Source organism: Hyperolius riggenbachi, chromosome 4 (assembly GCF_040937935.1).
Source record: "Hyperolius riggenbachi isolate aHypRig1 chromosome 4, aHypRig1.pri, whole genome shotgun sequence".
NCBI lineage: Eukaryota > Metazoa > Chordata > Amphibia > Anura > Hyperoliidae > Hyperolius > Hyperolius riggenbachi.
In genome coordinates, this window is record NC_090649.1 from 231,593,059 (window position 1) to 231,609,394 (window position 16,336).

The 16,336-nt window shown below is 36.1% G+C and overlaps 1 protein-coding gene across 5 annotated transcripts in view; it reads left to right on the plus strand.

Annotated features, from left to right (window-relative positions):
- Positions 1-16,336, plus strand: part of ADGRB3 (adhesion G protein-coupled receptor B3) — a 1,235,185-nt gene that overhangs the window by 360,195 nt on the left and 858,654 nt on the right. For 4 of the 5 annotated variants that reach the window (XM_068281444.1, XM_068281441.1, XM_068281445.1 and 1 more), the window contains one exon: positions 4,668-4,829. The exons of the other annotated variant lie outside the window; for it this stretch is intronic. In XM_068281444.1, coding sequence (XP_068137545.1) covers positions 4,668-4,829 — 162 coding nt within the window. The remainder of the gene's footprint in view (positions 1-4,667; positions 4,830-16,336) is intronic. 5 annotated transcript variants of the gene reach the window in all.

The window sequence follows — 16,336 nt, forward strand, 5'->3', positions numbered from 1 at the left end:
TGAGACCTTCCATCCCTCTGATTGATTTAGTTGCCGGCCTTTTTATGTTAATGTTTTTCCTATAGTATGGTATTCAAAGCTGTATCCCAAACTTCAAATGTGACTTCAGGAGTACAAGTGATTTATACAAAGGGAGCAGTGTACTATCTAATGATTTTATATCTCATTTTATGCATCCCAGAATCTTACTTGCTTTAGCTACTGTTGCTTGGCTTAGTGAGTCCATGTGCTTCTTAAAGTTGGTCTTTTTAAAATACATAGTTTAACCAAATTTAAAAAGGAACATGTGTTTATGGGCAGCATGGTGATGTAGTGGTTAGCGCTCTCGCCTTGTAGCGCCGGGTCCCAGATTCGAAATCCCAGCCAGGTCAACATCTGCAAGGAGTTTGTATGGTCTCTATGCATACATGGGAAGCATGGTGGCATAGTGGATAGTACTCTATGCTTTGAGTCTTAGCACTGGGTCCTTAGTTCAAATCCATTCCCTGTCAGGACACTATAATTATTCATGAGTTTGTATGTTTTTCCCATGTCTGTGTGGGTTTCCTCTGGGCACTTTGGTTTCCTCCCACATCCCAAAAACATAAAGACACGTTAATTGGCTTCCCCTTAAATTGGCCTTAGACTATGATACAGACACTAAACGACACATGACTATGGTAGGGACAAGATTGTGAGCCCCTCTCAGGGACAGTTCAGTGACAATATATATCGGTGCTATAGAAATACTTAAATACATAAAATAAATACATTTGTTCTATGTTTTATGATCGCCTCTCAAAATACAGAAAAAGAGAAATTAACTCTTCTTTTCAAACAGTGATTATCTAAATACATTCAAATAGTTAATTTGCAAAATATGCACTACTGCATCAGCTTAATAATAGATTTGATTGTTTTTGTTGTACTGTACACAGTATATGGTCTTCTCACTTCATTGTCCCTCAGAAGGGCTCACAATCTAATCCCTACCATATTTATGTGTCCATACACTTTGATAGTTTAGGGCCTATTTTGGGGGAAGCCAATCATCTTATCTGCATGTTTTTGGGATGTTTTTGGGATGTGGGCGGAAACCTATGAGCCCAGAGGAAACCAAACAGACATGGGAAAAACATACAAACTCATGAATAATTATAGTGTCCTGACAGGGAATGGATTTGAACTAAGGACCCAGTGCTAAGACTCAAAGCATAGAGTACTATCCACTATGCCACCATGCTTCCCATGTATGCATGCATACAAAACATGATTTATTTACTCTGTATCAAATATTCTTGAATGTGAACAATACCTATAATTCAATTTTATCTTGGATCACTTTATAAACTATGCATCATAGGTAACATAGGTCTTGATGCAGAAAAAAAAACTGTAGTAACAACAAAAATGAAAAATGTGTAATACTGCTCCTTTTTTAAGTTCTACTAAAGAAATATAAACACTGAATTAAGAATTCCAACATTTATTTACTTTCAATTAATTTTGTAGAAAACTGTAACATCCAAAACTATTTTCTAGCTTGATTTTCAAATTGTAGATAACTTAAAGGAATACTATCGATGTATGCATTTATTTTTAAATGCTGTATGTTGTAGCACACATTAGGACAAGTACAAGGAGCAATTTGATTCCTCACACAGCTGTTCCTCTCAGCTGTAAAATCCTCCGTCAGTTTTGGCCGTCAGTGTTTGATACAAATGTATCTATATGCTGAGGGCTCCCAGAGGGCTAAGCCCATGTCTGCACAGGGGAGTTGCTATCAACTCCTCAGTTTATAGTTTAATTATCACCTTGCTGAAAGAATCTTATTGATATGGTGGTAAGGGGTTAAAGATTCTAGCAATGTGTGTTTATTATCTTTGCTTCTCTTGACTGATAAAGATACTAATATTGCTAATTGTAAACAGTGGTCTGCCCCTCTCAGCAGCTTGTAAAGTGGATGCAGCCTGGAGTGAATCACCACAAGCAGGCAACCAGTCTGAGTGTAAACACAGACTATTGTTATAGCTAGTTATATTCCAGCAATATTACAGCTCATTTAGTTACCTGTTACCACCTCAGATCAGCCTATTTCTCCTCATGTCTCCTGCATGCTGTGAGTGACACAGTGAAATATATTTGTGAGCTGTGTGACAGAGTAACCAAGCAGCTCAGGGTGACCCAAACTACTATGAGCTGTGTGAGAAATGAATTTTTAAGCAGGGATAGTGAGAGAGAGACCTGGGTGAATAAATAAAGTGCCCCTAGCACTAGTGGTAATGTATACACTAATATACAGTATTAAAAAAAAAAGTCGTTTCAATCGATAGTACTCCTTTAAGTTTTAAGGAAAACTAAAGTTTTGTTGAAAATGGAAAGCAACATGTCACTTTCACATATCATATTCTGTAATTAGGCACCTCAGGAAGAAACTCTTTTTTTTTCATCTGCCTTCAAAAAGGCTGCCATACATTTTACTGGTTTATTTACTTAGCATGTTTTTTCAAATAACTCTTCATGCACATGTACAATTCTTATGTACAGGATTAGTTACATTCGAGATTTGAAAAATTCATGAAAACAGAGAATCTTTTTGGATTCGGATTTTCAGAAATTTGGGATTCGTCCCATCTCTTTTTTTTTTTTTTACTGAAGGACTGAATCAGATTTATTGTACTAGATAAAACAGTGATAACAGTTTTTGAAATGAGGCTCTGCACTGTCATCTGACATTTTAAACAGTGATTCTTAAAAAAAATAGTTTTAGTTAGTAAAAAAAAGGCAAAAAAATGGTAATAGTCTTTGGTGGAGGTTGCTTTTTGGAGAAGTTGATGGAGCATTTTTTTGTGAACTGGTATATGGTTCTAATGAGGAGATACTGGAAACCAAGTTTAGTTTAAAATTGGTAGGTGGAGCCTAGTCTTTTAGATGGATTCCATGGATGCATGCCTAAACTTTGTGGAGTGTACAGAGCATTACTGTAAGCCAGTTTTGTCATGGAAAGCTGAAACAACCACAATAAACAACCTATATAATAACATAAAAAATGCAGATTTCTGTAACTGGACAATATTGTGCCAGAGTGACTGCCAGTAAATTGCCATGTTCTTTGCCATTTATGATTATGTATTTCCAATGGTTTTATCTTTTTTAGTTACTAGCAACACACCACAGCCTCAAAAAAGTAAAACAAAAATAGCAAACAAATCTACAGTTTATGTTGTGGGATGTTAATAAAAATTCATTTGTGTATTTTTATTTTTTTCTGTAGCTTCATTTTCATGTAATTGCATGAACCTACAACTGCATTAACTCTTATTTTAATGCTTTCATTGTTCCTTTGTCATTTGCAAAATAACATGCGTTAACATTTAAATTGTTTTTATGTCTTACCATTTAAATATATTTTACAATACTATATTACATTTCAGTATGTTCCTATTCTTAGTGACAACATTCAAGTAGATTGGGATGTTAGATTTTATATAAAATATAGATGGTTGAGGAAAGCATTACTACCTTATATGTTGAACATATTCAGGAAAGGTCTAAGATGAAGCTAGTCTATATATGTAAATTTAATAAACATTTTTAACCACCAAATGTAGCATTTTTTTTAATTCATTTAAAAGATATTCTTTTTAATAAAATAACTTATTTTGTATTTCCCTCCCTCCCCCTAAATTGGCCCTGACGGAAATCCTTACACTACAATATCCTCTCATAGGCATCGGGCTATGAGAGGGATTAGATTGTGAGACACTCCTGGGGACAGTTAAGTGACAAGGGAGTCCCCTGTACTGCACTGGTAGGCTGATAACAGATCCCCGCTCTATTTACGAGCAGGGAACGTGCACGCACTTTGATGCCAATCAACGTTAGACGGTCGGGAGCTGGTTAAACAGGGGCAGCTTTTGCAATGACTGTGCCCACCACTAAAAGTCTCATTACTAACTGAGTAGAATAATTCCAGATTTGAAAAGAAAAAAGCACAAGCACACATTTACATATAAATACTCAAAACTAGCATAATACATACTTTAATCTAGCACTTTTCTGTTGTTTTCTGATGCTATCATCTATTTTTGTTGGTACTTCCACCTCGTAACATACTTTAGGTTTAGGGCCAGTTGTACACTGGTCTATAACAGAAAATCATTATATAATCAACTAGTTTCAGATGATAAGATCATTTGTTTTGTTTGAGCTGAGTTCTTTAAACAGCCATAAAATGCATAGCATGCTGTAATTATACAAAAAATGCCTCTACAAGATAGCTGATGTCAGAAAGCATCCTAAGTACATACGTTATGGACCACAAGGTATTGAATTTTTTTAAAGAAATCAGAGAGGTATCTATATGGGTGTAAATATTCACATAACATTTTGCAGTTGTTCAAATGGTTGGTATGAAGTTTGTTTGGACACAAGGCCAAATGTATCATTAGTTCAAAGCAATTTGCCATCAAAATATTTTTGTTGTCGTCATTGTTGAAATAAACCCTTTCAGTGTTAGATAATAGGTTAAAGTATTATAACTGGGCATACACTACTGTTAATAATGAATGCATGTGATTGTTACATTATTCTTGTCACAATATTTTTAAAATAAAGATATCAATATACTATAGTAGCATAATGATACTTAAGGCTGTATTCATTTTTATTTGTTGTCTTGTATACAGGTGAATCTGGTGTTGAAGAGTGGTCCCAATGGAGTACATGTTCAGTTACTTGTGGTCAAGGGTCGCAGGTGCGAACCAGAACTTGTATACCACCTTACGGGACACACTGCAGCAGCCCCTTAAGAGAAACAAGGGTTTGCAATAACACTGCCCTCTGTCCAGGTAGTGTTAGTAGCAGATCAATACAAATTTGGATGTTGTGAATATGTATAATGCCAAACATTCTACACAACCTGTTCCTTCATACTTTTCCTTATGATGTTCAATTTTAATTATAAAACCACTTAATGTTTAGCAGGAAAAATATATATATTAAGTTATTTTACTAAGGGATAGTTATTATGAAATTATATGATTATTCATGCACTATAACCTTAGAATAGTTTGCTTCATTATACCTGTTAATTTTTGTAAACTACCTTAATTTTTATATGGATTTTATTATAACTCCTCTGAAGTCTTAATTTATAACTTAACTTGACTAACTCAGCAGAACCCCATTCCCAAATAGAAGGCTTGGCAAAGAAAAAAAAAGATAAACTAGATCATCCATTTTATCTACAAAACATTTTCTGTAGAACAGTTAACTTCTCCCATCCAGATTTCCACTGCTGAAGACCTTTACCCTGAGAAAGGCTAATAGTCAAAGGATAATGCACATTAGCTCATCTTGCTTGTCTTTTGGCATACAAAGTGTCCTGATGTTGCCTGTAGAAGATAGTTTCTTCCTAAAATCTCAGCTCAGAGTGGCAGATGTCAAATGCAGCAACACAAAGTTTTATGTACATATATCTAACATTCCTCTTTTCCTACCCAAGGACAAGACATTATTGGATGTATAAATTTTGTTTTTTTCTGTGCAAATTACAGATCATATATTATCAAATGCTATGTGTGTAAATGCATCTAAATAGTATCAGTCTGGACTAAGATTTAGGCTGCATTATTTGTAGTTAAAGGATACTTATGCAGGATAGGGATGGCAATTCCATGTGAATGGTTGCCGTTCGCCCATTTGTGTCTAATGCGAACTATACCAGCTGTTCCTGACTGCCCCATACTTTCCTATGGAGACTTTTTTTGACCTTTCACCCTGAACTCACATGGGACAATCAGACAGGATCACCACCCGGGCCACTCCACTACCCTTAAAAGGCACATTCCCAGCAGCCATTTTCACTCTGCCGTCGTCAGTGCAGGGAGAGGAGCTGATGCTGCAGATAGAGGGACAGTGATAGATAGGCTGTCATTTGATTTTGTGCTGTGTAGCTGCTTCCTAGGTGCTCTGCTACTTGTAGTGCACCAGCTATGGACCTCCCCAGTAGTCTTTTTGATGATTCATCCCGATCACAAATGTCCTTTCCGGGACTAACAGTGACATTGACCCTGCTGTAATGATATTTTGTTGTTGCATTGTGGTGTAGTTTGTGTTGTAGCAACACAAAACCCATATACAGTGAACTGTGTGGGTGGCTGCATCACTGTTATAGCCTGCTGTTACTGTGTATTGATTTTCACTGACCTCCGCACAGCGTCACCTTTCTGTGAGTTACTGTTGATAATATCAGGAAATCAGTGTGTCCTTTATTAAAAAAAATACAGTGTCACAGACATTTGTGTCACAGAGTGATTAGAGTCTAGTGTTAAACCAGCACACCCGAGTCACCTTACTGTGAGTTACTGTCAGTGATATTAGGCAATCATTGTGTTCTTTATAAAAAAAAATACAGTGTCATGGACATTTGTGTCACTGAGTGATTAGCATATAATGTTACAGTGCCACTAGTATGGGTCTGATCTGCACATGAATGTCTGTTAAACAAGGTGTATATGAGATCTCCAGATATCATAGACTAATGCCGGGAATACACGGTGTGTTTATGCACCGGAATCGAGCCGCTGGCTCGATAACGGCGCGTCCCCGCTCGTCCCCGCGGGCGTGCGGATCGATTCTCACTCGTCCCCACGGGCATTTCCTAATCTTCCATGCGTTTCTTTTTTTGTTCCAGCCATCAGTGGCTTGATTGATAATTTCAAATGAACCGTGTATTCCCAGCATAAAAAAACATTTTGCAGAATCTGATCTTTTGCGTTTACTGATCTTTTGCATGTGTACTGCATCTTTAGAAAGACCAGTCTTTCAAACCTCCCTTAAAAACCTATGTGACAGATAAATTCCTCAGTTTTCAAAGATTTAATCTGATTGGTGTACTCAGCTTAATAGAATAGACTGTGTAAGTATGCTCTCATACTACATGGAAAGTAGTAAAATTGGTCTGTGATCTTTCATTTTCTGAAGACTTTTATCTCATGTGTGTACGTAGCTTAAGTGAAAACTCATTGTTGTAACAACCCAGCCCCACACACACACACATACACACACGCACAGTCACACACACACACACACACGTGTGCGTACACACACACACACACACACACACACACACACACACACACACACACACACACACACACACACACACACACACACACACACACACACACCTTAGTAACTGAGGCCAAAATGGAACTCATTTATTCAAACAAATGCAAAGAAAACTGGTGAACTACCAGTTGCCCAGAACATCCAATACTGTAATATAGATTCAGCTTACTTCTTTTCGGTAACTGGACAACATTAGCTTTCATCTTTTGTGCTCCCTATTGAGCTTTACTTACATTTGTAGCTACATAAACCTTAGTAGCAATTGTGTTCTGCCTAGTCGGTATTTAGTCCTGCCCACATTTATTAAATTAATTGTTGGAGTACATTTTTATACAGTACCATTTCTGTTGTTCATTTAATTACTGTACTGTAAATTTCTCTGCTGCAATTACAATGCGTTGTTAGTGTGTCTAATGCTTCTGACAGGGCTGAGGGAATGGGATACATGAGTGATCATTAAACCAGAAAATAGACATATGCAATGCACAATACATAAGATAGTCTGTCAGATGCGGGTACAAAAGCAATGGAAAAATGTATACTATGGGAATTAAGGTCATATTTAGATAGCTGGACAAGTGTGAACCACAGTTTACCCTACGATACAGACAAGGTACATGTTTTGATACATGTAGCACAGTTTGATAAAATGAGATGATGTTGTGATTCTGAGCAATTTTATAATAGTATTTAGTACAGAATGTTGACTGTGTATATATAGGTATGGCATAAAAAGGTTTAGAGTGAGTCAACTTTCAGTACTAAAATGCTAACTGTACATGGTAACTATATGCTGTCCCTGCATGGGAGCCTGATTCTTCAGAAGAGGCTATTTTACAGGAACAACACAGAGAAGATGCAGGCCATTTCTGATAAAAAATACATTGATAAAAAGATCTACTGGGGTTGAACAATGTACATGAAATTTCAAACAAGGTGGACCTGGAACAATTTTTCAGTTTTTTAGGTAGAGTGGGAAAGGGTTGGAAACCATGTTAGTTAGTTGTTTTGTTTTTCTTTTTTTCTTGGTTCTCACTGCATAGATTTTCTATGAGTTCCAATTATCACCCTCCAGTCTCCACTGGGAGGGATCTATCTGTTTCCTGGTCTGTTTACAAGTTGATGTGGGATAAATCTATTTCATGGTCTGTTCATAAGTTGAGGCATACAGTGATCAAGTTTGAGTTCTCCATGGACTTCTTCCTAGCATTATTTCCATTTTAAGCACAATGATAATCATTGATTTTGGGATAACTCCAGTTAACCCACCAGTAAGCTTTTGGTTGGAGAAAGATATCAGAGCACCCAAAGGAAGCTCACACAAACACAATGAACATCTGCAAATTTGACAGAGATAGTATCCTGGCTGGGATACAAACCTAGGATTTAGCACTGCAAGGAGAGAGAGCTCTACACTTAGACACCATGTTGCACTGAATAAATAAAATATTCTTTAAGAAATATACCATATGGACCCAAAACATGATGGGGCACTGGGGGATGTGAAAAATATAACTTTATTTCAAACCATTAAGCAGGAAGCATGCAGTAAATATATACAAGCAGTGGTGAGTGTTGCAGGTAGTGGGCCAAAATAGGAATTGTTGTTTAAAACATTTACACATGTATACAATGCCAGCCAAAGTATAGCTGCATTGCATACCAACATAAGTCTTTTTTATATAATTTATACATGCATTAATGTTATTTAGTTTGTCATATAAAGAATAATTTTATGAACAGTGTTATAAGCATATAAAATACTATATATATTTGCATACCAGGGTAAAGTACATATATAAATGTTCGGCAATAAATGTCAGCACTGACCAGCATTAGCCTAGTAGAGACATCACTATTATGCTATTTATGGACAAAACCTTCCTAACCTCATTAAAATTTACCACATCTCACCAGAAATCTGTATAAAATGGTAACTAAATAATTCAAAACATTATAGTAGAATGCAGGTTTGCTGTAAAACAGGAATTAATTATGTACATAATAAAAGTGAAACAAAGCAATAAAGTTTGTGTGGTACATTTAATGGCAATATGAGAGGATGTCATATTGAGAACAACCTTACTTTTATCCTATTAGTGTCCTTTGTAGTGGTTTATATTATTAACTTAGGTTAAAATAAGATCAAAGTTTGACAACTTCAAAACATTTCCATTCTAATAATGTTCTTATACTTCTGAGCCAGAAGAAGACAGGATAAATTTTACAGAAAGGCAGTTGACAATTACGCCTAGAAAAAATATAATCTGTGAATTTGTTGTCAGATTTCAAATTATGCACTGCAAGGACTTATCCATGTTATGAAATATAGATGCAGTTTCTAATAAGAAGACCATTCAACTCACATTTAAATGTGCTTTATTCGCTTATATAATTCACCAACATCACATGACTTTTCATGTGTCACGAGTAAAAATTTCCCCTAACTGTTTTTGGGGGACTGAGGTGAAACTAAATATAAATGATAAACAGATACATATTTTATTTTATGATGAGTCCATGGTGAAGGTCCCTATCTTATATAAGTAGTAATTGCCTTATGAATCATTGACCTTTAGTACAGCTCCTCTTTTATAATTTGCATTCTTGGCCCTTCTGGTTCCACCCCAGTAAATGTACTAATTTAGAGCACAGCTGTCCTTCAAGTAGCTAATCCACAAAAATGAGCGAAGGGAATCTTCCAACTATAACCATACAGCCCCGTGAACTGTACCATAAAGCTCTGAAATGGTAAATTTCAAAAGAATGATTCTCCTGAAGATGGTTACTAAGTTGTATTTGACATACATCAAAACAGTTACCTCCAACTTGAACACAACCACATTGCAATGCATAGCTATGACTGTTGCTACAAAAAATGGTTAACACTTATATTTGTTCAAATTCCTCATATGTATAGATACATATAACAATATCAAATAATGATAGAACAAAGCACTAAACATTATAATATTTATATTCTGCCACCAGTTTTGGCCAAAGGACATAAATATTAATTTTCAGCACTTATGAACACAGCGCACGTGTTAACATGCACCTCTGCTCATCACTCCCTTGGATAACTTTGGGACTAACCACGGTAGCTCTTTCTGATGTCTGACCCCCCCCCCCCCTTCAAAGATTGGCACATAGGAAGATGTGCTAAGTATCCTGTCTCCTCATTCATTCCCATGGCAATTGCTGCTCTCACATGGCCTGTGCTGCAGCTGGCATATTATAATTATGTTATATCATTTAGGTGTTCTAAGTAGTGATAACATTACTGTAAGGAGCATGTTGTAACTATAACATCTTAAAGCGGAATATAACCCTGCATTTCAACTTTGCTCTAAAACATTGTTTACAGTATATTATATGCAACCAGCATTTTTTTTTACTAGACCAGCATTGGAAGGGTTACACAGGGCTTTAAAGTCCCTAGAGATTTCTGCAGACGCATCCGAACTTCAGTTAGATACTTTTTGTTTACAAATATGTATCTTTTAAGTGTTTATTGTGACTCATCTCTCTCACTGAGAAGGAGCTTTCAGGACAGCCAAAGAGTGTGTAACTGTTTATCAATAGATACATCTAACTAAATAGAATGTAACTATCTGAACGTCTGCACGGAACTTAAAACCTCTGTGTTTAACCCTTCCAATGCTGGTCTAGTAAAAAAAAAATGCTTTTTGCATATAATATGCTGTAAATAATGTTTTAGAGCAAAGTTGAAATGCAGGGTTATATTCCGCTTTAATTGATCTACCATTAAGTGTGAAGTGGTTAAAACGTTTCTGGCTTCCATGGTGATTTTTTTTTAATGAAGTGTAAATGGAAACACCTCATCTTCATATTTTTTTCCGGCTTCACCATATAAAAACTTCAGAAGGCCATAGCAGCCAAATATATATACTTTTTAGAAGAAGTCAGCTAAGAAAGGTTTAACGTTGCTCTTTCTTCAGGTTTCCTTTAACCCCTTCCCGACCACTTAACACCGATCAGCGCCGGGAAGGTGGCTCCTCCAGGACCACCTAACGATGATCAGCATCATGTCCTGGCAGTGGAGATTAGCAGGGATTACGTGCAGATGGGCACGCATCCCTGCTGAGTTACAGAGCTCCGCTCCGATATCAGCCTGCTAACCAGCGATTGCAGCTGGCAGGCTGTCAGACTAAACATTTGTTTAGATTGTACAGTGCTAGGATCTAGTGCAGTGCTGTACAGGGGACAGCTTAGTGACAAAGCTGTCCCCTCAAGGGGCTCACAATGTGATCCCCTCTCATAGACTGATGCCTATGAGAGGCGATCAGTGATTGGATCTCGGGGAGGAGGGAGGTAAATAAAATAAAAAAAATAGAGAAATGTATAAAACATTTTTTTTAAATTAATAAAAAAAAATGGCAGTGCAGCAGCAATCAGATGTCACCAACAGAAAGCTCTGTTGGTGGAAAGAAAAGGAGGCAAGATTAATTTGTGTGCTAAGTTGAATGACCAAGTAATAAACTGTTAAAGCTGCAGAGCACTGAATTGTAAAAAATTGCCTGGTCACTAGGGGATGTAAGCCTGTGGTCCTCAAGCAGTTAAAGTATAAATGTTGTAAATGTTGGAGAGGTGAGATTTTTTCTGAATTCTTTTCACATTTTCTGATTGTCCATCAGAGTTATTAGATTAATTTAGCTGTTTACTGCCTCAGTATTCCCAATGAAGAATTAACAGGGAAGCCAATAATACACTTTCACCAGTCCATGATGACCTTTTGCAGGTGTGTAACTATTACCTAAGCAGTACCTGAGCAGCCTAAATTAATTACTAAAAAGTCAGTCAGATTGTACTGTCTCTATGCTTCTCTGACCCATATATACTTTACTATGGCTACAGTTTACCTTTTCAGAACATCTCCATTTAAACAACGAGGCAGAGCTATTGGAGGCTTTTTCATTTACCACCACATGGACAGGATAATGTATTATTTTATCTTGCTATTGTTTTTCTCCAAAGCCACCTCCTTGACATCAAAGCACGGTAGTATTTCCAGTGCTATCTTGCAGCCTTGGAAGCTGTCGAGGCTAATTTAAATGTTTAAGGATTAATAGACCAAAAGATGTCAATTTACGTTTAATTCAGCAAGTTCCCACTTTTGTCTATTAATGCTGTACATACTGATGCTATTTTCAAACGCAGTAAATTTGAAATAAACAGCCAAGAATGAAAAGCACAATTTAATTAATGAATTTTAACAGCATTGTGATGCTGATGTCCTCCCTGTATTATACAACTTCACCTTAAAGAAAACCTGTACTGAAAATAAAATTCAAAATAGGCATACACAAGTCATACTTACCTTCCATGTAGTCTACTCCTCAGTGTCTTTCTCCTGTCCTGCGTCCTGTTTGTTCACTATGATCAAGGGAATTTTCCGTCCTCCATTTTGAAAATAGCCATTACCCATAACAGCTTTCTGGTCAGCACACAGTTAAACTGTAACATCGCCCACTTGAGCCAAAGGAAAACATGGGCATTACCTGGTACATCAGTTTTCCTCTCAGCTATAACTGACAGCAACTGATATTTTACTGACAGCAACTGATATATTTCAGATCTGACAAAATATTGTCAGAACTGGATGGGATTATTGTCAGAAGAAAATGGTGAGCTTCTGAGAGGAACTGATGGCAAGGTAACTCTGTAATTTTCATTTGAAGTTACCTCATGTGTTTATTTTAAATATTTTTACTCAGTACAGGTTCTCTTTAAAGAAAACCTGTACTGAAAATAAAAGTCAAAATAAGCACACACAAGTCATACTTACCTTCCATGTAGTCTACTCCTCAGTGTCTTTCTCCTGTCCCGCGTCCTATTTGTTCACTATGATCAAGGGAATTTTCCGTCCTCCATTTTGAAAATAGCCATTACCCCATAACAGCTTTCTGGTCAGCACACAGTTAAACTGTAACATCGCCCACTTGAGCCATAGGGAAACATGAACATTACCTGGTACATCTGTTTTCCTCTCAGCTATAACTGACAGCAACTGATATTTTACTGACAGCAACTGATATATTTCAGATCTGACAAAATATTGTCAGAACTGGATGGGATTATTGTCAGAAGAAAATAGTGAGCTTCTGAGAGGAACTGATGGCAAGGTAACTATGTAATGTTCATTTGAAGTTACCTCATGTGTTTATTTTAAATATTTTTACTCAGTACAGGTTCTCTTTAAGCAACTGCTAGCAAATATGAACCAGTTTTACTGTATTTACTGTATTATTTGAAAAATAATTTTATTTTACATGTATGAATCATTTTCCTGAGTATCAATGTAGAGTGATGACCTAACACTCTACATTGTACAAAACCACAACGTACAAAACAACCATCTACTTTACAGTTTTCATGAAATGCTTGCGGAACATAAGCTATCATTACTACCCATACTAGCAGCTTGATTAACTAGGTGTATGCATATACTGGTTCACTGTTTTCATATAGAATATCCAGCTACATCATGGTAAAACAGAACCACTAGGATTAGGTATAGGATTACAAGGAAACTGAAATTTCTGTTACCAGGAAATAAACTGTGATAAATTTAAAATAGAGGGTATTTTCAATTAGTCATTGTTATGTGAGAAAGCAGGGTTTCCTATGATGCCTTATTTCTATTTAGTGAGCAAATATGCAATTTTTTTTTCTTCTCTCTAAAATATGGTTCAATTAAAGTTGCCTTGATCAAAATGCACAACTAATATATTTAAGACTATTAATTGTTGTAACCCGGGATATATATTAAAGCTTATTTCTGCATTCAAACCCAAGTAAGAAATTCAGTAATGCATTATCACTACAATGACACAATATATCAAAAAGTAAGAAACGTTCCCATGCCAAGTATGCAACAAAAATAACACAATGGTATAAATACCAACAGAGGTCTTAATAAACCAATATCATTTAGGGGGGTGTCGTGTTTCATGTAAAAATAGGAGAGTAAAAGTTGCACCAAGCATTTGATGCATAATGTAATGCATACAGTGAAGCATACAGTCAATGAAAAATATGTTTTATTGCAACTGTAAACATGCATGTTGTCTGGCCCCACACAACATGCCTCATGTTATAATGATGGATTACACTGCACCCTACTGCTAATGTGCGGTTATATTGTCCAATGCAATGTACCACGACAGCGTGAAGTTACCTTTTGGTGTTGGAGCAATGGCTATTGTGTTTTAATACCTTAGTGCCATACAGGAATAATGTATTGAGATTAAACATTTGCACCTAAAGAGTGATAGTTTACTCTTCAACTACAGCTTTCATAATACATGTTTTTAAGCTTCTTGTGAGAAAAGGAAAACAAACGCTTGCTTTCCTAAAACAGAAAGTATTTGCAATAATTCAGGTTGGAGTGAACTCCAAGATGTTTCCTAGTGCATCACTGCTGAATATATGCAAATGAACCATTGTCATCCTTAGAAGCTAAACACACCTCCAGATCCACTGGAATGCAATGATGAGTCAGCATCTTATAATTAGCACAGAGCCATAATAATCCAACATGCATACAGACTGTTTCAGATTGGTTGATCCTCATCAGTGCATGGTATGGCTTAATTTGGCTCTATGGAGTAGGACTTGAAAAACGCAGAGGTACAGACTAACCAGCAAGCTCATGGCAAACCAGAACTCATTAGAGTGTGTAAGGGGCTACAATGGTCCAAAAAGCCCCCTTACTAAAATGCATGGAAAACAAAAGTTTGCTTTCTTAAAACAGAAAGTATTTGCAATAATTCAGGTTGGAGTGAACTCCGAGATGTCTCCCAGTGCAAGTCTCCCAGCTTCTAAGGACAACAATGGTTAATTTGCATATATTCAGCAGTGATGCACTGGGAGACATCTCGGAGTTCAATCCAACCTGAATTATCGCAAATACTTTCTGTTTTAAGAAAGCAAACTTTTGTTTTCCATGCATTTTAGTAAGAGGGATTTCATGAATGATAGTCGTTCTGTTTCCTCTAGTGCTGTCTGAAAAAGTCTCTCTTCAAATTCACAAAAACTTTTGAGAAGTTGCAACACACTATTCATAATCTGATTCTTGGGCTACAGTTTATCTAACAGGTATTTTATTTATAGATTGAATCCAAAAATGACTCATAGCATTATAGCAAAAATGACATAAGGCATAACACTTTAATATATTAATTTTACAAACAAGTAAATTATACTAACATATATATATATATATATATATATATATATATATATATATATATATATATATAAATATATGGTAGAATTCCTGGATAATTGATTTCTTCAGTCATACATATGTGTGTGTGTGTGTGTATATATATATATATATATATATATATATATATATATATATATATATATATATATATATATATATATGTATATATATATATATATATATATATATATATATATATATATATATGCTGATGGCCCGGTGTTGCCCGGCATATGTATTTGGCTGGTTTTGGCTGCACCCACTTTTTCTAACCCTATCACACAACTACTCAATTACACAATGGCCTAGTTTGTGAGCTTTGCAATCTTTGGTATCAATAATTTGCATTGAAATTAAATAAATCTGATTGGCTGTTTGTGGCTCCACCCATTTTCTGATTTTGCACCCCAGTTGCCACATGACCAACTGTACCAGATTTGAGAGTTGTGCCATTAACAGTGCAAGAATAGCAGCAATTAAATATTCCTCTTGAAAATCAATAGGTGAATTTTGATTGGTTTTTGTTTGCTCCACCCACTTTTCTGAATATTAATCCCAGTCACCCAGTGACCAACTGTGCAAAGCTTGACAACACTACCATTAACAGTGTAAGAATGGCTGCAGTTTACATTTTCCCAGTGAAATTTGTATTTGTCCCCGCCCACTTTTTGGTTATGGGGTTAAAAAGTATCCTATATGTTATTCCGGGTAATATCCTATGTGTGTGCCAAATGTCATTCAAATCCTTTCAGCCATTGTTGTGCGATTGAGTGGCAAACATCCAAACATCCAAACTTTCGCCAAACAAACAACCTTTTCTGATAAAGGTCCTGTCATAAGATGACTTCTTTACTGTTTACACCTGTGAATATGGCATGGGAAAGAAAGCAGAGAGGAGTTGGACAAAGCAACCAGATTTCTATGCCTGGACATTCTAGGTAGAATGTCAAATTTTATTTTGCATGTATT